The following is a 24,243-nucleotide window of genomic DNA, read 5'->3' as shown; positions in this document are numbered from 1 at the left end:
ATTAAAATAGTTATCACGCATGCCTTTCTAGTATGTATATTTTCTATGCTTGTTATAACATAGAAATTACTCCAACGTTTGATAGATAGATAAACGCCGCGCGGCGTTCCTGCGCGTGTATGTTTTGCTCGTTTACTCGATCAGAACCGGCAAAATGGACGATATAGTACTCCGAGTATCTGATCATGTTTTAGAAGTGATATTTTCCTATTTAGATCTGCACACGTTGAGAAACTGTTCGTTGGTGTGCAAACGATGGAACCGTTTCCTAAACGATGAGAACAATGACGCGTGGAGAATGCACTGCATCAGAAAACTGGCCCAAGAGGCGCTCAGTTCCGATTTATTGTCATCGGTACCTACCTATAAATCGAAGCTCCGTGCATTTTATCACGCGTGGAACCCCAATGACTGCTCCCGTAATATTTATATTAGACCGAATGGATTTACAATGCACAGGTAGAACCTTGGATTCTGTCATCACCGCGTGTTAATTCGTGATTTATGTTCCGATCTCGATCTCGATCTCAAGTTTCCACACACAACGTTAAATCCTGTTATTTCGTTAATCGTCATATTAAATTTACATTTATATATTTTAACAAGGAAGATTAACGAAAAACATGAAAATCTGCAACAGGTTTTTCTAATAAAAATGAGTTTTTTAAAAATGCGGTCATAAAATGTAAACTTCTGATGTTAAGTGTGTTCTTATATATATATATATATAAGCGATAAGTGAGTGCTTGAATCTTTACTACTTGAGTTATAGGAATCCAGTTGCTCAGAGCACAGATGCCTGTAGAGGTAAAATTGGCTTCCGGCATGGACGTCATGCCTGGGAAGTTATTTGGGAAGGTCCTCTGGGAACGGTAGCAGTAATAGGTATAGCTACGAGAGAAGCACCTTTGTTGTGTCACGGATATGTAGCATTAGTTGGATCTGACGAGCACTCATGGGGATGGAATCTAGTGGATAACCATCTGTTACATAATGGGAATGTGCAAGGAAATTATCCTTTGCTTAACAATGCTCCAAAATACCAGGTATGTAGAATTTTGTTTATCGTAACTTTTATTTAGCTAAGAAAGAACATCGTCTAAAGTATTAAACTTTATAATTAACAGGTTGGGGAAAGAATTAGAGTAATATTAGATTGTGATGATAACACATTATCTTTTGAAAGAAATTATGAATTTTTGGGAGTGGCATTTAGAGGTACTATATACTGTTGCTTTTCAACTAACAATAGATGTTTAATAGGAAAAATTTGTTTTATATTAATAACAAATTAAATACATAGGGTTGCCAGACAAAAGATTATACCCATCTGTATCTGCTGTGTATGGAAATACAGAGGTATCTATGGTGTACTTAGGACCACCTTTAGATGGCTAACACTTTACTTCTAGTAGAGACATATCCCCAGAGGCTTAATAAGGCTGTATGAAGTCTGAATGCAACATTGTTTGCATCATACCAAAATGTCTACTATGAAGTAGAACAAGCACACAAATGAAGTGTATGATATCTTTTAAGAGAGATGTGTGCCTGTTCATTCAGTCAATACCATTGTAAATAGTATTAGCATTCCATTTCAATCGATAAATTCATGATAGTGCTTTATACAATGCTAACAGTTATAAGTTACTTGATAAGAAACATCCATAAGTTTCACTTGAAATCATACATTTGCTAATAGTCAGCGGTCTGTGCGTTTGATAATGAAATTTCTCATCTAGATTTCACGATTGAAAGTATCTTTATACAAGAATGTTGTGATGTATTACGGATTTCGAAATGATCATGTAAAGATATTCTTAAATTAGGCAATTTGTGAGAAAGAAGTTCCTCCGTGAAGAAAATACGAATATTCTTCCAGCGGATATGAATCGGAATTATTTTTTATTTTATTCTTTTCATATCATGTAGATTGCAACTTTTTAGTTGATATTTCTGTATAGAAAAATAAGTATTATTCTTTACTCTTGCATGCAATATTAATATTCGAGTCCTTGTATAAATATATGCTTTATATGAACCTTATAAAATTCACTCATCTGCTAAAGGAATGGCAAAATCTTACTTGTTTATCAAATAGTCACATATTGCGATAATTAGCTTATTTCTATCACTATTAAAGAGTCTACCACTAACAGTATAATTTTGCGAGGACTGTGAGAGAAACAACTGTGATTCGTCTGCATTTTATTAGTGTATTCGTTTTTTTCAAAGATATTTGCATAAGTGTTTTATTTATTTATTTATGGCTGTTAAAATATTTCATGTTTAGAAGACTAAATATTAAGGTTCTTTCTTATGAAACATTTTTTTTTTTAGTCTTTTTTTATTATATATATGTAGATATTTATATGTAATTTAAATTAATATTTATTTCCTAATGGTAAGAAACGACTTTTTTAAAATACCGATAGAACTCGAACAGCGAAATTGTCAAACAAATCGAAGATAATTTCGAAATTACAGTATACAGGGTGTTCCAGTTGAAGTGTTCATAGCTGCTTTATTTGTCAATGTATAAAGCAATGTCGTAAATTGTAAAATATATCACGGTAGTAAAATTCCGATCGATTTGTATGATAATTAGTCATTTTCTTTTTTAAGTAGGGCAACGCTAGAAAACAAAACTAGTACCTGTCGAATTCATCTATGCAATATCATAGTCGAACTGATTTTTTTATTCTCTACGAGAATTTCGTTCTTGCATTATGGTATACTGTGTACAATGTAGATTTGTGTATACAGTTTTATTCATTTGCGAAATCATTATGGATGTATATGTTATATATACTTCAACGATCACTATTTTGATTGATGCACAACAGATCTTACTTAATTAATGTAATTGACATTTCAATTCGCTTATGCATTTAGTGTAAGAAAATCATGTATCGACTATGGATGAAAGTTGTACATCGTGCTCTTTGAAATGTATTTATAAATAGTAATTAATCATCGACGCCGACGATCAACGCTAGAACTTCAAAAAATATTTCATAAATATGATGGCGAGTAAGGATGATTTTTTAATGTACATATTTATTATTGCCATTACATTTGTTACGTGTAGCTTCGGTAAAATTAGGTTTTTCTAAACTTTTGTACAGAATTGTGTACATATAATAGCGATCATGGATGTATGAGGGAAAAATAAACCTTGTTTCGTATATGCCCAATGGTTTCATTCGCATAAATAACAGACATTGCGGGTCACGGACTGATTTAGAACTAATACCTCTCTCGATCGATAATCGATCCAGTCAGGTCTCCATGGAAAGAAGCATATTCTCGTTTAGAAAATGCGAAAAGTAATATAAGTTACTTAGAATACGAACTACCAATATTACACGTGGAGTATAGTGGTGCCTTATTACAATTCTTTCGATGTAATCTCGATGTGGCTAACGATAATACAATGATAGTGTTAAGTATTTCAATTTTAATCGACATCAACCCGTTGAAACAATTCGGATCATCGGTAAAAAAGAACGAAATGCATCGTTTTGTAAATACACGTGTTACACGCGCATCATGTAACCATATTCGCGAAACCATTCTGTACAAACGTTTAGAGGAAGTGTGAATTAGTCGTGATACGATTAAGCTTGGAACACCGGTATACTTGCACGTATATCAGAAGTATGAGAGTTTTAAGCAAAAAGAAAAAAAAGAATGTACATCGCTCTGTAAATAAATTATTTTATTTTAATGCTTTAATGTTTGTATTGTTGCATACCACGAATCATAATGACTGAGAAATCTTAACGCTTCTCTTCTAAAAGAGAGATAGAACAAGGGGTGTTTCATGTCATGATTTCTCTTTTATTTGAACCATTTATACAATAGATACTTCGTATAAACCTCTTTCACTTCATATCCCGTACAATTTAACACGATTTTAATATTATAATTCAGGATCAAATGTAATATTTCTTTCATCCCTTGTTCTCTGGGGAACCTCCAGGTTTAGTACCTTTGCAACAAGTTTACTACTGTTATGAAAATGACGCTTTCCATAGTTTACAAAAATATAACGCCAATTTGTTGTACATTTAATTTCTACTGCTGTGCAACTTATGAATAAGTATTAACTTAGTTATACATATATTAAAGATTCAATGTTACCATGGATTGAATCATAATTGAAAGAAAATATTTAATTGAATTCAACTTTCTTTGGTGTATTAAGACATTGAATCTTACATATATGCGATTCTCATCACGAGTGCTTATTTGAATGTAAGAGAAATGACAGAGGTGTAAATTTGAAGAGATATAGATGTACATACATAATTCCTTCTGTACATAATACATATAGTAATTTCTTTTTGTTAAACCTATTAGGAAACACTGTGACCCAAAGCATTTATCTTAACTGATATACATTCATAGCACATTTGTGATTCGTCATTGGACTTGTAGAGTAAATACAAGTTAAATATTTCTTGTTGCACAGCATCATTCCAATGACCATTAATATTACGAAATTTTAATTCGTATTACGAAACAATCATTGTTATAAAAATTCTTTTTTTTTGTTGTTGTTGTTGTGATAGTCTATCCAAATTCAAAATTAAAATTTTCACAGGCCTTTGTAATTGCAAATTACATACAAATATTCGGTTTTGAATAAAATGTAAATAATATTAAGATTTCGTGTATATCCTTTCGTGTGGAACTCTAGCAATGATATTAAGAATAAATTGGAATCTTTATTTGTAATTTTCCGCTTATATACGATGTTTTTCCGTGATTACGTTTCCACACAAAAGAATTAGTTGATAGAAAGTGCGCATGATTAAAAATTGTAATCGAAAATGTCAAAATATCTCATTTTTACAATAACATTTTCTTTCACTTTAAAATAGTAATATAGCAACACACTCACAAAATTCGAAATGGATATATTTTTTAATGTAAAAATTTTAACAAACCAAATTTGGGACCGGAAAGAAGTGTTCTTCATTATTAGGCCGTAAGAGTTATAAATACTTTCTAAAATTTATTCTATGAATTAATTATTTCATTATTATGAGCAAATGTTTGTTTTATACCTAATAGTTGAAGATTTGATAATTCGACAAAAATATAATAATGTTATTTAAATAGCGAATATTATAATAATAAAATTGCTACTTATATATGTACATACAGGAATTATAAAACAACAATTTATTGATGCTTATTTGAATTTTATATTGTTCCATACAAATTTTTATACAGATATTTGCTATATGTTTTAAAACTTTTGAATGAATTGTTGCATGAGAAAATGTATTGTAATAAATAAAACTTTTGGCAGTTGGTATATATAAAATCATTGCAACATTATTTTTATGGATTGATAATATGGAATGAATTGGGTAACTAACCTAAATATTTTATTACATGCACTCTATTAACACAATTTATCACATGTGTTTAAAATGGATAAGCAGTGCTTTTATTAATTACTAGTATATTCATGTTTCATTTTGTATCACATGATGTAATTAATCATTACATATGTATATCACAATAAATCTCCTTTATCGTAATTGGAATAGGGATGAATTTAATAAGGAACGAAAATCATTGTATAAAAATAATAAGGTACTAAAATATATAAATACATACATTAACATTATGTTTAAAACTTAAAATAAATAAATCACACAATTCGTTGGTATACTCCTCTTCTAATTACAACAGGTACTGTACATTATTTTAAGCATTAAGATAATGTTCTATTTAAGCTCAATAAAGAAGAAAGTGAGTCTTTAATTACTTCAAAAAAATAGCATGCATGACAAGCTCTATATAACAATAATCTATAGAGATAATATATCTAGAAATATTTAGTTATGGATTACTTCAAACTGAAACTGAAAAATCATCACATAAAAAAAATATAGCGTATGAAACGTTAATCGCTGCATTGTTAAACATTAATCGCTACACTGTTAAACATAAATGCTGCATTTTTAAATAGGAAATGTTTTACAAATAACATTCCTAATCACAGATGCATCAAAAATGCAAGACCATCGGATCATCCTCCTAATCTGACGTAAGATAATTCGCGGACTCTCCTTCCGCTAAATGGAAAAAATGTGCTACACGGCAATGGTAGCACCTATTTAAAGTTCGTTACGGACTTATATTTGAGATTTATAAATTCCTAATTACTACCATAACTTGGCCTGCACTGTTCCTATTCACCATAATCACATATGCAGTGCGAAAAAATAACTACAAACTTGTTTATTTGGGAAAAGGATCATCGATCTTTACAGGTAGTGACTGTACAATTACGAATTCACAAATGACAAACACAAAATGCCTTGTGTTCATTTCATTATTGACATATAAACTTATCTACTTTCCTAAATCAAGTACTCACTGAATTGCAGCAGAAATTATGAATTACGAAATATTGATCTAATTTACGTGAGTATGTCCATTTCCTGAAGTATTTGCATCTTCATATACTTTCTCATTATCATCCACTTTATTGTTTTTTGCAAGTACGCAATCAAGCGTCGGTTTTACTCTAGTTGGCGGAAACTTCGTTAATAAGAAATTCGACGCAAAGCTGAATAACTTGGATAACAATGGACACAGTAATCCTTGATGAATAAACGTCCATACTCGATAATATTGACCTTCAAAAGGATCAAGAATAGCTGCACATAACATATGACTAAGGTTCACTTGTATTGGCTAAAAAATGGAATGTTGGAACATTAGAATGGATTGAAATACAGAACACGTGTTAATATGAAATAACACACACCAAAGCAATGGCTTGGATAACCCAGAAATGATAAGCTAAATTTATTCCATAACTGAAAACGGACCAGCTCATGTCTGATAAAGGTTCCACATTATACACACCTAAACACAAAAATTAGCATAGCGTTACATAACGAATTTTGTCACATGATTTTCAAATTAATAAGAGAAAATTAATTGTAACCACCTCCGATCCTCAGTAAGTAATACGGTATCACTACCATTAAACCATGCTGAATATAGTACATTGCTTTATCAGCAAATATCTGAAAGAATTATATCACTGTTAATTTGGACCATTAAATTATACATTTCCTAGTGAAACATGATAATTTACTCTGCGAGATTCTGTCTCTGGGAATAAATATGCTAAAACTGGTCCATTCAAAAAGTTCAAATGTATCCTGAAGATAGCTGTGACTGTAGGACTAGGATCTGCTGCCAGTAAATACAACTATATTACAAAAAAGGCAATAATTGTAAACAAGCACAAATGAAATATATACATTTCTTATTCAAATGGTTCTATTAATTTTACCTGTACAGCTGTGGTTACATGGCAAGGATTTAATATATATACAACTGTCCTGCTGGTAAACTTAAAACCAATTTCCATTCCTAGTACTAATGACATAATAATTAATAATACTCTTCTACCAACACAATCATGATTTACATATGATACTTTAGTTGGCAATTTAATTCGTTTATAGCCCCAAACAAGGAAGGATATTATGAATATGGATATGATCAATGTTTCAATGATTCTTCGCTTTGGACTTAGGTAATATGCACATTCTGGTCCCACATTGCGTGGTATCGAAGCATTAACACCATCGTATGCCCATTCAAACATTGCTATGAATTCTTTTTGTAAGTCTGAAATGAAAAACATGATAGAATTTAATAGTTCAAGCAGAGATTGGATCACTTTCATACCTGCACTATCCGCAATGACGAATTTCAGACTATGACACTCAAAATTTGTCTAATTTGCCAGTCAGAATGCTTCACTAGAAACTATGATTTGCATTTTAATGTTTCTAACTGAATTGTTAGACAAGCAGAATCATTCACGTAATAAAATCCCACGTTTGAGTGTCATATCGGAAAATGTAATTATCGATTCATCAAAACGAAGAGGGGTCTTTAAATAGAAAAATCATAGAACTGAACGTACGTAACTTCACTGATCCTACGTCTTATTAAACTGGGAAATAATGCAAAAGACTTGGAACTGATATGTACATGTAATAAGACTCATTAAATATAAACAAGCATCATACTTTATACCGCGTATTTGCTATTAAAGAACACTATTGGAAGTGTTGAAGCCCCTGTTACCATTTTCGAGTAATTTTTAACCCTACCGACTCAGTAGAAAATAAGATTACTATATAATTGTACATATGATGCTTAATAGATGGCACTGTAACATTTTACCAGCGATCAATTTCATTTTTAATAATAGTCATTTTTAATACAAAAATAGATTCGAGACAGGCCTAAATGTAGTTACTTTGTCAACAATTAAAAACTTCATTTCTATAAGTCTGTGATAAGACTAAATGCATTTTTGTGTCACACATTTTGTCGGCCATCGAACTCCTTTTCCTTTTCGTGTCACATGCGACGTTATCGATTCAGTATTGGTTCGAATTAAAACTGAAATCTATGAAATTATTACTTTTATATAATTACAAATCTAAAAACTAAGACTTAGAAGTAAGGTTTAAAACCAACGACGCACGTTAAAACTAAGATCTAAAAGGCTTAAAATTAGCGATAGAAATTAAAATTAAGACTTAAATGTAACTGAGACATGTTCAGTCTCGTATCACATGATAATCTATCTAAGAGAAACATTGATGTTCCACTTTACCCCACTATAGCCTATTATTAGCCTAGACATATTTATCTTAAATGTAACTAAAACTAAAACACACCTATCTCACGATGTGCTTGCACTATTTCACAATTAAATTGTAAGACGTATGCATCCCATGTTGGTTGTTTGAGCTAAGAATTAAAATTAATTATTTTAACCTAAAACTTCAAAATAAGTACACATCATACACCATCCATCTCTCACAGAACGATTTTAGAGATCACATAGATCTTTATTAGCTTAAAAGTAAGCATACACCACACGATATTTATCTGCCACAAAACTATTACACGCATCATTATAAAGATTATGCGATAAATCGTAGCTTGGCCTACGTTTATCGATAATGCTCGCAAAGGAGCGGTCAGAGAGAAAGAAAGAGAGAGAGAGAGAGAACTTTCACTCTTGTAGAGTCCCGCGCCAAAGAGTGGCGGTGGGTGTACGTCGTAGGGGTTGTCACGCCGTGGAGATTCTGGGATTTCCTTGGACTTGCACGACGGCCCAGGGGGTGACGTTAGGAGATGTGGCCTCTCCTGACGCCCAAATTAGATACCAGGAATGGCTCCCTTGGAGAGGGAGAAGACGTAGGAGTGCTCCAGCAGCATCTAGTGTATCTCTTTGGTAACGGATACATTCCTCGGTATTTATTTTTCGCCATACTGGACCAGGGCACCCCTAGGGCCATAGGGGTACCCAACCAGCGCACAAGGTACCCAGTACCTTGCTGCCTGTATTAGTTAAGCTTGCAGGGGCTGTCACTCGTCTCAGGTTGAACGGGGCGCTTTCTAAGCCCTACCGTCTCTCCAGGATGGTTCCGGAGCAGGTGGGACGCTTGTCCCGGCGGTCCTCCTTGGCTTCGGGAACGTGGGTTTGCCACGTGCTTCTATAGACTCACATAAGTAAGTCCTCCCTGCGGAATGCTCCAGCAGCAATTCGAAAGAGGTCCCGGGATACTCCTGTTAAACATTAGGAAGGCCACTGTGCGGTTTTAGTCGGTAAGAGTCCGACATTATCTCCCCACGTAAAAAAAGAAAAGAAAATGATATGACCTACGTATATCGACTTTATAAATAATTAAAACCAAGGCGTACGCATCCCACGATGTTCTTGTGATATTCCACGGTGTACCACGGAGTCTCACGGTGTCCCACGATGTCCCACGCCGTCCCACGCCGTCCCACGTCGTCCCACGTCGTCCCACGTCGTCCCACGTAGTCCCACGTCGTCCCACGTCGTCCCACGTCGTCCCACGTCGTCCCAAGTCGTCCCACGTTGTCTTACAGTGTCCCACGGCGTCCCACAGTGTCCCACGGCGTCCCACAGTGTCCCACGGCGTCCCACAGTGTCCCACGGCGTCCCACAGTGTCCCACGGCGTCCATCGGTGTCCCACGAACTCCCACGCCGTCCCACGCCGTCCCACGCCGTCCCACGTCGTCCCATGACGTCCCACGACGTCCCACGACGTCCCATGACGTCCCGCGCCGTCCCACGACGTCCCACGTTGTCTCACAGTGTCCTACTGCGTCCCACGGCGTCCATCGGTGTCCAACGGTGTCGCACGGCGTCCAACTGCGTCCAACGGTGTCCAACGGTGTCCAACGGTGTCCAACGGTGTCCAACGGTGTCCAACGGTGTCCCACGTCGTCCCACGTCGTCCCACGTCGTCCCACGTCGTCGCACGGTGTCCATCGGTGTCCAACGGTGTCGCACGGCGTCCAACGGTGTCGCACGGCGTCCAACGGCGTCCAACGGTGACCAACGGTGTCCCACGGTGTCCAACGGTGTCCCACGGTGTCCAACGGTGTCCCACGGTGTCCAACGGTGTCCAACGGCGTCCCACGTTGCAGTCCAGTCTAGATCATCCAAAATTCTTTTCGTGGCTCTTGCTGACCCAAACTGGACTGGTGCGCAGTTCTTAGCTTGGCAACGTTTTTCAAAGATTAATCAACTGATCAATTTTTGGAAAACGATACCAATTACCAGGTCTCACCACGGGGAGGTGACTACGCACGAGACCCGCCCATGAGTTATTTAACATTATGCATCGGTCTCGACATTCAACCTATTGGCAAGAATGTCGAGTTCTGACTCTACTCGATCATGGGCCTGCGTAAAGAGATAGTTATTTCGTAGCCTAACCGCGAAACACCTATCTCCTACGCAGCAGTTACACGAATCTTTACAAACGTAAAACAAAGCTTACACGACGCAATATCTATCTCCCACACAACGCAACATTATCTCACTCACACGATTACATCGATCGGTACAAACATCGTACAATAATTTGCAACCCTATCGGCAACATTCCGTATCAAAGATACATTTATCTAACTTGGAACGAAAGAAAAGAAATGGGGCTACTATGGAAAAGGAGCCCCAACAATCAGACGATGAAGAAAACCCGCGGCTCGCCCGGAGCGAACGTAATCGCGATCTCTCGAAAGAACTAACAAACCTACGTGACGTACCCCCGTGCACCAGATAACTCAAAGATTCTGGAAGCGCAAGCATTGACCTTCGCTCGATTCCTGTCACGTCGTTTGGATCTTATCACGGTCGATGGCACTTACCGATGATACCAGTGTCCAGTAAATGGGCCTGCAATTTAACACACTCCAACTGAACAGTTGAACCCGGGAAGGGACCGCTGAACAGGATTACAAAGGCAAGGCCCCAACTGAACAGTGGGGTCCACCCCCGCGAGTTCGAACAGAATTACGGAGGACATTAAATGCAGGTCCCCTGTCCAAGTACCGAAGTACCAATCGGACAGGATTGCGGACCTGCGACTCAATCGTCAACAGATTCACAGGTATCACCAGCGTGATGACAACGCCCGCGATTCGAGGCAAACGACGAGCAGTCGTCGAGTAGTCACCGAGACAAGAGGTGTCCTTGGGCGACCTGCGAATCTAAAGAGTTGTCCAGTGCACGTTGACCCGCACGTACCCGGAATACGCGCGAGCGAGTACGCGACGCGGCAGTTTGAAAGAACTGAGCGATCGCGAACCGATAAATCGCGGGAACAATTTTTCCAATGTGGTAAGCGAGGGGATCAGGAGAGACGAGATTTATATTTTTCGTTCCAAGATGGATAAGTATCTTTGTACGAAATGAGCTTACAATGCACATAACATAGGTATCTATCTTGTGATTAATTAAAGCTAAAACGCACGCATCCCACGGTGTCCCACGGGGTCCCACGATGTCCCACGGTGTCCAACGTCGTCCCACGGTGTCCAACGTCGTCCCACGGTGTCCCACGTCGTCCCACGGTGTCCCACGTCGTCCCACGGTGTCCCACGTCGTCCCACGGTGTCCCACGTCGTCCCACGGTGTCCCACGTCGTCCCACGGTGTCCCACGTCGTCCCACGGTGTCCCACGTCGTCCCACGGTGTCCCACGTCGTCCCACGGTGTCCCACGTCGTCCCACGGTGTCCCACGTTGTCCCACGGTGTCCCACGTCGTCCCACGGCGTCCCACGGCGACCCACGGCGTCCCACGGTGTCCAACGGTGTCCCACGGCGTAACACAGCGTCCCACGGCGCAACACAGCGTCCCACGGCGTAACACAGCGTCCCACGGCGTAACACAGCGTCCCACGGCGTAACACAGCGTCCCACGGCGTAACGCAGCGTCCCACGGCGTAACGCAGCGTCCCACGGCGTAACACAGCGTCCCACGGCGTAACACAGCATCCTACGGCGTAACACAGCGTCCCACGGCGTAACACAGCGTCCCACGTCGTTCCACGGCCTCCCACGGTGTTCCACGCTACAGTCCAGTGTAGATCATCCAAAATTCTTTTGGCGGCTTTTGGAGATCCACGATGGGCCAACGGTGTCCCACGTTGCTGTCCAGTGTAGGTCATCCAAAATTCTTTTGGCGGCTTTTGGATATTCACACTGGACCAACGGTATCCAACGGCGTCCAACGGTGTCCAACGGTGTCCCACGGCGTAACACAGCGTCCCACGGCGTAACACAGCGTCCCACGGCGTCCCACGGCGTCCCACGGCGTCCCACGGCGTCCCACGGCGTCCCACGGCGTCCCACGGCGTCCCAAGGCGTCCCACGGCGTCCCACGGCGTCCCACGGCGTCCCACGGCGTCCCACGGCGTCCCAAGGCGTCCCACGGCGTCCCACGGCGTCCCACGGCGTCCCACGGCGTCCCAAGGCGTCCCACGGCGTCCCACGGCGTCCCAAGGCGTCCCACGGCGTCCCACGGCGTCCCACGGCGTCCCAAAGCGTCCCACGGCGTCCCAAGGTGTCCATCGGTGTCCCACGTTGCAGTCCAGTTTAGATTATCCAAAATTCTCTTCGTATTTTTTCTTGATCTAAACTGGACTGTATTAGCATGGTTCTTAGCTTGGTATCGAATTATTGTACAATGTTTGTACTGATTGATATAATTGTTTTCCAAAAATTAATCATCTGATTAATCTGCGAAAAAGATTACATTGATCAGTATAAAATTGTACAATAATTCGCAATCGTACTGGTAACATTCGATATCAAAGATACATTTGTCTAACTTGGAACGAGAGAAGGAAAATGAAACTATTGACACTGCATATACAATTTAAAGTCTTGCAAAAGATACATACGACTCGTTGTACTAAACTTATGAAAATATCGAGAAGTTATATTACTCCAACGTGATCGCAAAATGTTTCTTTTAAAAATGGGAAAACAGGAAGAAACCTGAACAATTAGGCAATGAAAGAAAAATCATTTGGGTATCTAGCATACATATTTAATATGCTATGAAATTTTCAAATATGTAACTGAAATGTATTTTCTGTAAATTGATAAATTTGAAACAAACATATTTACTGGATTTAGTATATGAAAGAAACAGGCATCTTTAAAACGAGAACATTTTATACATGAAAAATAAACTAGTACTAATGATCAATTATAGATCAAATTACTATTGATTAAATTTTAGCGAATATAGAGAATCATTTGTATCTTTTTAATCGAAACTAGGGTTACGTTGAAAACAAGAATTTTAAGTAATAGAATTTAAACTGAATTAAAAATTAAAAATTTCATTTAAAATAACTAAGATGAGAGAAAACCCGCTTATTAGAAAATCACTTGCTTCGTCTTTTAACTTTTAACAGTATCTGTTATTTCCTACAACAACATAGTGACTTGCAACATAATGTACCGAAAGAGATGCACATAAATAATTTTGTTCAGAATTTTTGTTACAAACGTGACGACTATCGCGAATGAACTTTTGTTTCATGCAAATTGTTACGCCACGAGGCTCAGTAGAGATCATATTTCCAACCGTCGCTCGCGGTTCTTCAGCGTCGCAGATATATCCTCTTATCTGCCCGACGAAAAACATAGATTGTATCGACGAGCGCATAATGATCACGCAGGCCGACTTCTTTGTTAAAATAACGGTCCGAAATCGACGGTTCCAGAACTCGCTGCCTGGTGACAACTATGCGCTCGTCGATACAATATATGTTTTTCGTGGGGCAGATAAGAGGATATATCTGCGACGCTGGAGGACCGCGAGCGACGGTTGGAAATATGATATCTACTGAGCCTCGTGGCGTAACACAAATGAAATTCGAATATTTATAAAATTCTACATTACTGTTAAAAGATTAAAAATATCGCGGTCGAAAACATTCTAAAAGTTATGGTTCTAAGAACGAACAATCACCAGCATTAATTCCAATCGCAATGAATTAAATTTTAAAAAATATTTCAAGCCTTCATAGCAACATTAAGATATTTCATTATAATACTTTTTTACGCATGAAATCGCTCACAATTTCATACATGTAAATATATATTACATATATATACATGTAATAAATGTATGTAATGTAATAATGTAAATATATACATGTAAATATAAATTATACATTCGTAACAAAGTTCTGTATTTTAACAGTCATGGTAACGTTAACGCTGACAAAGGAATATGTCTTATAGCAGTATTTTCAGTAGTAAACGTAGTAATAAGAGGTGCATTAATAAGGGACGCTGAAAAAGAAACAAAGCAGTAGCCAGAAGGGCTACTAAAATTCGATCGTCTTCCACTCTATATAAACCCGATCAACGCGCCGAGAGTGGAAATGAATATTCTTGTTTCGCAACGCTAATTTACTACTAATATTTATGAAGCAAAAAATTCTCAAAATCAAACGCGAAGAGTGCTTTGTTATATCTGCAATATCAATTAATCTATCATTAAAAAAAAAAAAAAAAAAAGAAAAGTCTAAAAATTCCCGAAACTTGAGACGCAACGCTAATAAATTTAAATCTACGCACTCGTATTTAAACAATACGCAACACTAATAGCGAGAGATCGTAGTGCAACCATTTAGGAGGTTGCTGATGAACGACCACACTTGCACAGCTCTTGCAGCTGTATCGTGTGATCCAGGAACAGTGTCCGACAAATACAGTCGGAAGGTTTGGGCATTCTGTAAACGCAACTCTACTTAACAAAACGCGATCATTCGTTGTCGCAACGCTAAAGGGAAAAATAAGTAGAACTCGCGATGGAACAACATCGCAACGCTAACTCTTAAAGTGAATTTAATGAAAATTATTATTTACTATATGAAAAAGCAACTTTAAATATTCTGGTATTGCTACTTGCAATACTATAAAATTAATTAAACACTTTTATAATCTAATTTTAAACAATGCAAAACAGGAAAAATTCTAAAAATTGCAAAAAGCAATCGCGATATCGTAATTCGCAACTCTAAAGCAAACGCGATTATCATTTTATCGCAACTCTAATACAACCCGTAATTAATTTATCGCAACACTAATAAGAAAAATCACGAGTGGAGGGCTGACATATCGCAGTGCAACCATTTAGGAGGTTGCCGATGAACGATCACACTTGCACAGCTCTTCCAGCTGTATCGTGTGAGCCAGAAACAGTGTCCGACAAATGCAGTCGGAGGGTTTGGGCATTTTATAAACGCAACTCTACTTAAGAAAACGCGATCATTCATTATCGCAACGCTAACAGGAAAAATTAGTAGGACTCGCGATGGAACAATATCGCAACGCTAACTCTTAAAGTGAATTTAATGAAAATTATTCTTTACTATATGAAAAAGCTACTTTAAATATTCTGATACTGAAACTTGCAATACTATAAAATTAATTAAACACTTTTATAATGTAATTTTAAACAACAGAAAAAAGGATAAATTCTGATACGTATAGTTCTATAAGAAATTCTAAAAATTCATAATAAAATTTGCAAAAGACGATTCACTACTCTAAAGCAAACGCGATTATCATTTTATCGCAACTCTAATTCAAACCGTAATCATTTTCTCGCCACACTAATGCAAAGTCGCGATGTTATTTCGCAACTCTAATACAATCCGTGATTAATTTGTCGCAACACTAATACGAAAAATCGCGATTGGCCCAATGGGACGATGGACCGATATATACATCGGTCAAAAAAGCAAAGACTACTACTACTACTACTACTACAAATACTAAAAGCGAGCATAGTGACAAAGTAGTAACAATAATGACTTCCCATGCTCTGGATGATCCAGAGGATGGGGAGCCATTAGTAGTTGCCCTCTTGAGTGACAGTTTGTCGGGCCTCTTCGGCTTATAGCCTCTTCTTTCTTCGGGCGCAATGCCCGCTGAAACTTAAATCTAAGCTCGAGTCTTCTAAATCGCAAACAAAAAAAAAAAAACACTTATAAAATAAAAATATAAACCGCGGAAACTGATTGAAGTGCACATGGACTGACCAACGATCACAGCGGTGATCGTTGCTCACTCGCACGTGCGTGCTCGAGCGATAAACGTTCGTTTCGAGCCCACTCGCGACCGCGACCGCGAAATTCGAAAAATCGAGAGGAAAAACCAGAGACGAGAGCATGCTCTACTCGTGCCAGTTTCACCGTCGATTTTTCAAATCAATTTCCAGAAACAGGTCGGTCACACGAAAATGTGCCTACCCGACCAGAGACTGTGCCAACCTGCCCGGCCCTACCTACTTATAATTAACAGACACACCAGAAAGTATACTACCTATCCTACCTAGCGCTATATTTAAAAATGGCAAAACAGGCACACCAACACACTCGCTCCACGGTTCTCACGCAAACGCCCGGGTGCAAAGGTCCTACACTAGAGAGGACGTCCCGGGACGCCTCCGACACCCGAGCTTAGCAAACATGCACACTCTAAGGGTACGTACCTTTTTCCTGAAATCGACTGACGAAGGCTAGTGATCATTGCGTACAACGTGATAAAGCACGTCTACAGAAATTATATTTTTTAAATGAATATAAGTAAACTTGGAATTATATTTGCAATTGATAGCAATATTATGAGTGCATTTACACTTAATCGCGTGGATGATATTATCACAAAATATGATTGTATCGAGACGTAAATTGAATCGATATATGTCTCGATATTTTTAATATTTGAAGTTTTAACGAATGAAAAAAAGCGACGCAATTCCACGGCCTAATAACACACATACAGAATGTGGAAATTACGTCGTGCACGATACACTAACGCATCGTCAGTCGCTGAGAAATTATTACATTACTTAATTCTAGATCATCGTGCCCAATGTCTTTCTCCCATTCAAGTAGCACCTGGGCACGTGAATGAGATCCTGACAGTGGGCACGGAAAGGGTTAAACCTGAAAATCCTGATCTAAAAAGATGATTAGTTTGTCCAATTTTTATTTAACGGACTAACTTTCTTTGATTTTATATTTCACTACTTCGATTCATATTGTAATAACTCTACTTTATTAATTTCATAAATAAGAACAAAATTTTAATATTGCAAAAGAGGTAGCGTTAATTGAAAAAAGATTAAGATTCGATCAAATGGAACAATATATTACTAAGAAAGAAATAATCTCAGGCGATCTCTTTATCAAAGCACATACTGCAGAAAATGCAAAAGCAGTGTTCAAAATTATTGCTTTGATTAAAACATCTGCCTGTCGCGAAGTGTCTTCTTGCACGTAAGATTTCACACATTTTTGTACGGAAAAAAATGAATTTTACTTAATATTGACTTACCTGATAAACGTGACTTAATATTGTCACGATCAATTCATTGCTAAAAATCAAGTATATTTATGTCATACAGGTATATTCGTGTAGATATTTGCCATTTGCAAATATTCATACGGAATATTAACACGCATATTTATAAATAACACGAATATATTCGGAAATGTATATGTTTAACCTAACTATTAAAAAACTAATTATTATAATCGCGATATGCAAGAAAACCTATCCTAAACTAATAAATTTGAAAAAAGAATGTTACTACTCGCGGGTATAAAAAATACCCGCGGTCACTATGCTCGCAAGAAATTCTACGTAATACAACCGGTCACCCGTGCCGATTCGGACCTTTCATCCTACGACATGATTGAGTGACCGGAGGAACAGAAATGCATGCGACTCACCGTTCGATGCGAAGGAACAGAGGACGTTACCCTGGATGCTGTGGTATCCCAGCGAATATCATCAGGGAGGAATCGTTGAATGGCCAATGGTAGCAATGGGGGTTGCGAAAAATCTGTTACAAAAGAAAACATGATGAGTGATTGCTGACTATTTGAAAAGTTGGAGATAATGAAAAATGAAGGTTTCTTAACTTTAATAATTTTAGTAATAATAAAGATTGAAATTCTAATAAACTTTGATTAATAATTTTAGTAATAATAAAGATTGAAATTCTAATAAACTTTGATTAGTATAAAAACTGAAACTCTAATATGAAAGTTCAAAATCTAAAAATTAAGAATCTAATAATTTCTTAAATATGTTAATTATTTGTTTCATAATTCGGTATTAGGACTTTAACACTTATTTTATTTTAATGAAAGAATAACCACAGAAAACACTAACCTCCCAAATTTTCAATCAAATTGTATTTTTTAATTGATAGTGATCAAAGAAAAGTATACCGAATAGATATAATAGAAGTACGATATGTAAAAATACTTACATTCTTGGCCTTTGAGCCACTGTTAAAACATTCTCAAAGAAGATGAAGAAGTTGAAGCAGTGATATGCCTATAACAGAACATAAGATATCAATAATATCGTTAATACGTAATAACAAACTTGAAACTTTAGCAATAATAAATAGTAACGTCTAATAAATATGTAAATTGGAACTCTAATACAAAAGTTTTGAAAACAAAACATTCAGTGATTTTTTATGCGTATCAGACGGTTTTATCGTACTTTAATATTAAGACTTTAAGATTTTATTTCAATTAAAAAGGACATTTATAACTTTGTAAAATATCGTTAATTTTTATTTTATAATTAACAATATTTCAAACAAAATATAATAAATAGAACAAATTGAAATACAATATATAAAACTACTTACATTCTTGAGCTCCTGGAGAGGCTTTATCCTCTTGAGGGTGGCACTGACTCTAATACCGAAAACGAATATTCAAAAAAATAAATGTATAAAAAAGAAAAAGAAAAGACTACGTTACCACGACCGCGTAAATTATAATCGGCGAACAAGAACTCTAATATCGCGTACAAATTTGATTGATAAAATTTTATTATTTTCGCGTGTGATTATTCGATCGAATTTAATCAAAACTATCGTGATTTTAAAATATTGAAAAGAAACTATCGCGTAACAAACACTGACTCTACAACCGCATTGCGCGCGGTCACAAATATTTCCTGAAAATAAAGCTGTTTAAGGGCGGTGGTGAGGGTGGGGTTGGAAAAGAAGCGAAACATCGTTTCAACAATTTTCTTCTTTTTCCTATCGTACGTTTACTTAGAAAATACTGCTACTTTTTTACACTCAAAAATTATTATTAAGAAATTGGAATAAGTTTGAAAAATATTATTTAGTTGAAAATTGTGAGATATTTCTCGATAGCCAACAAATGCTTACGAATACCGTGAATGCAGTGCAATCGTTTGCAAAAATTATATTGTTCGTAATTAGAATATATACTGTGAATTTTCGTTATTAGAATACGAAATATACATTCCACTAATACACTATCGCGTGTTATAAATATTGGAAAATATTTGCAAGAATTCAAAAGTTCACCACTAAATATACTTAAAGAATACTGCACAAACGCGCGCGAAACCTTGTTTCGAGATATTTGAATCTAACTGTTGTTAGGGTGCAAGTTTATGACGTTAACTGCAGCAAATTCACATATTGTAGCAAAAGAAATTGAATTCGATAAGTAAATTGTTTTGATATAACTCAATTTAAACAATAAGATAATTCGTTAAAAATTTGTTTGAAATAGGAGAATGATTACATACATCGGAAATAGAACAATAATTTATTTAATCGTCTTTATGTTCATTTTAGTATTCCAAATAATTAAGAAATTATCTATTATGAAATATGTATCAAATATACTTTAAAATAAATATAAATTGTAAATAAAACGTAATCCATATTCGAATAAAAAGACAACAGAATTATTCATACAAAACTATCTTAGTTAAAATATACTTATCGGTTTGATCATTAATAGTCTTTGCATCCATATGTCAATTTTTCTGTTATTTTTATATTATCTCTGCTATCGACAAATAAGGTACACGAAAAATTACTAGAAATTAAAACAAATGCATAAAATAATTAAATGAAATTATAGTCTAGATTCAGTGGAAAAGAAGAAAAGATTTTTATATTTCGTTCCAAGTCAGAAAAGTATCGATGTACAGAATGGGCTTAAAATACACTTGTCCCACGGTGTCCAACGGTGTCCCACGTTGTCCCACGTTGTCCCACGTTGTCCCACGTTGTCCCACGGTGTCCCACGGTGTCCAACGGTGTCCAACGGTGTCCAACGGTGTCCAACGGTGTCCAACGGCGTCCCACGTTGCAGTCCAGTCTAGATCATCCAAAATTCTTTTCGCGGCTTTTGGTGACCCAAACTGGACTGGTGCGTAGTTCTTAGCTTGGTATCGCTTTCCAAAGATTAATCAACTGATCAATTCTTGGAAAACGATACCAATTACCAGGTCTCACCACGGGGAGGTGACTACGCACGAGACCCGCCCATGAGTTATTTAACATTATGCATCGGTCTCGACATTCAACCTATTGGCAAGAATGTCGAGTTCTGATTCTACTTCATGGGCCTGCGTAAAGAGATAGTTATTTCGTAGCCTAACCGCGAAACACCTATCTCCCACGCAGCAGTTACACGAATCTTTACAAACGTAAAACAAAGCTTACACGACGCAATATCTATCTCCCACACAACGCAACATGTATCTCACACACAACGATTACATCGATCAGTACAAACATCGTACAATAATTCGCAACCCTATCGGCAACATTCCGTATCAAAGATACATTTATCTAACTTGGAACGAAAGAAAAGAAATGGGTCTACTATGGAAAAGGAGCCCCAACAATCTTTCGATGAAGAAAAACCGCGGCTCGCCCGGAACGAACGTAATCGCGATCTCTCGAAAGAACTAACAAACCTACGTGACGTACCCCCGTGCACCAGATAACTCAAAGATTCTGGAAGCGCAAGCATTGACCTTCGCTCGATTCCTGTCACGTCGTTTGGATCTTATCACGGTCGATGGCACTTACCGATGATACCAGTGTCCAGTAAATGGGCCTGCAATTTAACACACTCCAACTGAACAGTTGAACCCGGGAAGGGACCGCTGAACAGGATTACAAAGGCAAGGCCCCAACTGAACAGTGGGGTCCACCCCCGCGAGTTCGAACAGAATTACGGAGGACATTAAATGCAGGTCCCCTGTCCAAGTACCGAAGTACCAATCGGACAGGATTGCGGACCTGCGACTCAATCGTCAACAGATTCACAGGTATCACCAGCGTGATGACAACGCCCGCGATTCGAGGCAAACGACGAGCAGTCGTCGAGTAGTCACCAAGACAAGAGGTGTCCTTGGGCGACCTGCGAATCTAAAGAGTTGTCCAGTGCACGTTGACCCGCACGTACCCGGAATACGCGCGAGCGAGTACGCGACGCGGCAGTTTGAAAGAACTGAGCGATCGCGAACCGATAAATCGCGGGAACAATTTTTCCAATGTGGTAAGCGAGGGGATCAGGAGAGACGAGATTTATATTTTTCGTTCCAAGATGGATAAGTATCTTTGTACGAAATGAGCTTACAATGCACATAACATAGGTATCTATCTTATGATTAATTAAAGCTAAAACGCACGCATCCCACGGTGTCCCACGGGGTCCCACGATGTCCCACGGTGTCCAACGTTGCCCCCGCGGGGGGGTCTTAGTCCAGTCTAGATCACCAAAATTATTTTGGGTGATCAAGACCAGACTATATTCAAGTAGTTTTTAGCTTGATATCGTTTTTCAAATAATAATACTAATATTCAAAATAGTACTTGGTGTATTATTATTTGGAAAACGATACCAATTACCGGGACCCACCACGAGGAGGTAACTACGCTCGGGTCCCATTTACATAAACAGTTTTTAAGCATTGGAAGCAGAGATGTAAAATTATTTTATAACAAAGAAGTAGCGTGTATTGAAATTTATTAATTAGAATGGCTGTATTACGTGGATCTGCATAATCATACTTGAATATTGAACTTATCATCGAAGAAACGAAACCATGCAAGATACCAATTGTAGTGTGTATGGATGAATACGGTGTTGTTTCCTTGGTTTTGTGCAGACATGGAAAATTACATTTCATCCATAGACACTCAATAGGTACACTCTGCGTTACCACTGGTTTTATATGAAATAGTGAAATGAGAAATTAAATACTTTAGAATTTAAAATTAAAAAATAATGCTATATAGAAATACAATAGCACTTCAGGGACTTGAAAGATTTCGTAAATATTAAATAAAACAAAATAAATCATTAATTTACTCACAACGAATTGACGGTATTCATTTAAATCAATGAATGTAGAGTTGTTTCCAATTAATGGTACAACTGTTATAAATTAAGAGCATAGTTACTTTAAATTAATGGGAGGATATAGTTATAAATTATTGGTATAATTGTTAAGAATTCATGGAGTAATTGTTTTAGATTAATGGCTTAAATGTTATAAATTAATGGCTTAGATGATATAAATTAATAGTTTAAATGTTAGAAATTAATGGTTTACATGTATAAAATAACAGTTTAAATGCTATAAATTAATAGTTTAAATGTTGTAAATTAATAGCTTAAATGCATAAAATAACAGTTTAAATGTCGTAAATTAATAGCTTAAATGTTGTAAATTAATAGCTTAAATGTTATAAATTAATGGCTTACATGTTATAAATTAATAGTTTAAATGTTAGAAATTAATGGCTTAAATGTATAAAATAACAGTATAAATGTTGTAAATTAATAGCTTAAATATTGTAAATTAATAGCTTAGATGTTATAACTTAATAGCTTAAATGTTATAAATTAATGGCTTAAGTGTCGTAAATTAACGGTTTAGACGTCATAAATTACTAGTTCAATGTTATTGTTAATAGTTTTTGTTTATTTACCGTATATTTAAATTCTTCTTCGATGTTCACTCTCCGGCAGTTCAGGCACTAAAGAGCTCGCGCGCCACTTCCGGGTTCCTTATATACCTTTACAAAGTATCGAAATGTCAATCAAAGGGTAACGATCTTTTGACAAAGCAAAAGACGGTATTTCCATTATAACAAAATCACATTGACCATTTCTTAATTTTTATCGTAAATGGGCGCCTTCAACGATTTAATACGATATCCATTTTTATCGTTTTAATAGTTTCTACAAGCTAAAACTATATTCACACTTCTTTGATACTAGTTTTCGATTATCAGTTAGTTTGAACAGAAAGGAAAACAAAGCCTAACGGCAGTCGATGACGTTACTGTGAAATAAATTAAGGTATTAAATAATAAATGTTCTTGTATTAAATGTTTTTTTTTCTTGAATAACACCTACATCACTGTATGCGATATTTAAAATTCTTATTTAATGCTTACTTAAAAGTCAGGTACCTTTTTAATTCCTCTAAAGTTAAACAAGTAAATTATAGTTGTAACATAAAATGACTTTTTTTCTTCGATACCACCTGCATCGATGTACGTGATACAGTTATTAATTATGTAGCCAATAATACGAACTAATTGGCTGTAATCGCTAGGTAATCGTTAGGTATTTCTTCGTTAGATCTATCAAACGATCTATTAGGCTATTAGCGAGAGACTTATTGATTCCTTGAAGAATGGTTTGATTGTTATAAATTAATGTTTTAAATGTTGTTAATTAATGTTCCCATTGCTAAAAGTTAATAGTTTAATTGTGATTAATTAGTTGCTTAAATGTTGTTAATTATTGGTTGGATTGTTATAAATTAATGGTTTAAAAGTTGTTAATTAATTGTTTGATTGTTATAAATTAATGGTATAACTGTTATTATGTAATGGCTTAAATATTACAAATTATTGCCTTTATTGTTCTTAAGTAATGGTTTAAATGTTGTTAATTAACGGTTTGTTTGTTATATATTAATGGCTTAAATGTTA

The 24,243-nt window shown here is 36.6% G+C and overlaps 2 protein-coding genes across 5 annotated transcripts; one reads left to right on the top strand and one right to left on the bottom strand.

The window, feature by feature from the left end:
- The first annotated feature begins 56 nt into the window (after window positions 1–56).
- On the top strand, window positions 57–3,738 carry Fsn (F-box synaptic protein). Of its 3 annotated transcripts, none has more exons than XM_072015346.1 (4): window positions 64–459; window positions 767–1,046; window positions 1,128–1,218; window positions 1,304–3,738. In XM_072015346.1, the coding sequence occupies exons 1-4, from the start codon at window positions 155–157 to the stop codon at window positions 1,396–1,398; spliced, it is 771 nt and encodes a 256-aa protein (XP_071871447.1). In that variant the 5' UTR covers window positions 64–154; the 3' UTR covers window positions 1,399–3,738. The 3 variants fall into 3 exon arrangements, with proteins under 3 accessions (XP_071871449.1, XP_071871447.1, XP_071871448.1); XM_072015347.1 differs by having other exon boundaries at window positions 66–459; window positions 773–1,046; XM_072015348.2 differs by lacking the exon at window positions 1,128–1,218 and having other exon boundaries at window positions 57–459.
- A 1,941-nt stretch (window positions 3,739–5,679) lies between these two features.
- Window positions 5,680–8,157, bottom strand: LOC139993530 (transmembrane protein 164). 2 transcript variants are annotated; one of them, XM_072015344.1, is made up of 6 exons: window positions 7,735–8,157; window positions 7,334–7,674; window positions 7,133–7,249; window positions 6,983–7,061; window positions 6,797–6,897; window positions 5,680–6,723 (listed from the first exon to the last, which is right to left on the bottom strand). In XM_072015344.1, the coding sequence occupies exons 2-6, from the start codon at window positions 7,649–7,651 to the stop codon at window positions 6,442–6,444; spliced, it is 897 nt and encodes a 298-aa protein (XP_071871445.1). In that variant the 5' UTR covers window positions 7,652–7,674; window positions 7,735–8,157; the 3' UTR covers window positions 5,680–6,441. The 2 variants fall into 2 exon arrangements, with proteins under 2 accessions (XP_071871445.1, XP_071871446.1); XM_072015345.1 differs by having other exon boundaries at window positions 7,976–8,157.
- Window positions 8,158–24,243: the final 16,086 nt, after the last annotated feature.

This window comes from Bombus fervidus, chromosome 13 (genome assembly GCF_041682495.2).
Source record: "Bombus fervidus isolate BK054 chromosome 13, iyBomFerv1, whole genome shotgun sequence".
Lineage (NCBI taxonomy): Eukaryota > Metazoa > Arthropoda > Insecta > Hymenoptera > Apidae > Bombus > Bombus fervidus.
This window is presented reverse-complemented; position numbering and strand designations above follow the sequence as displayed.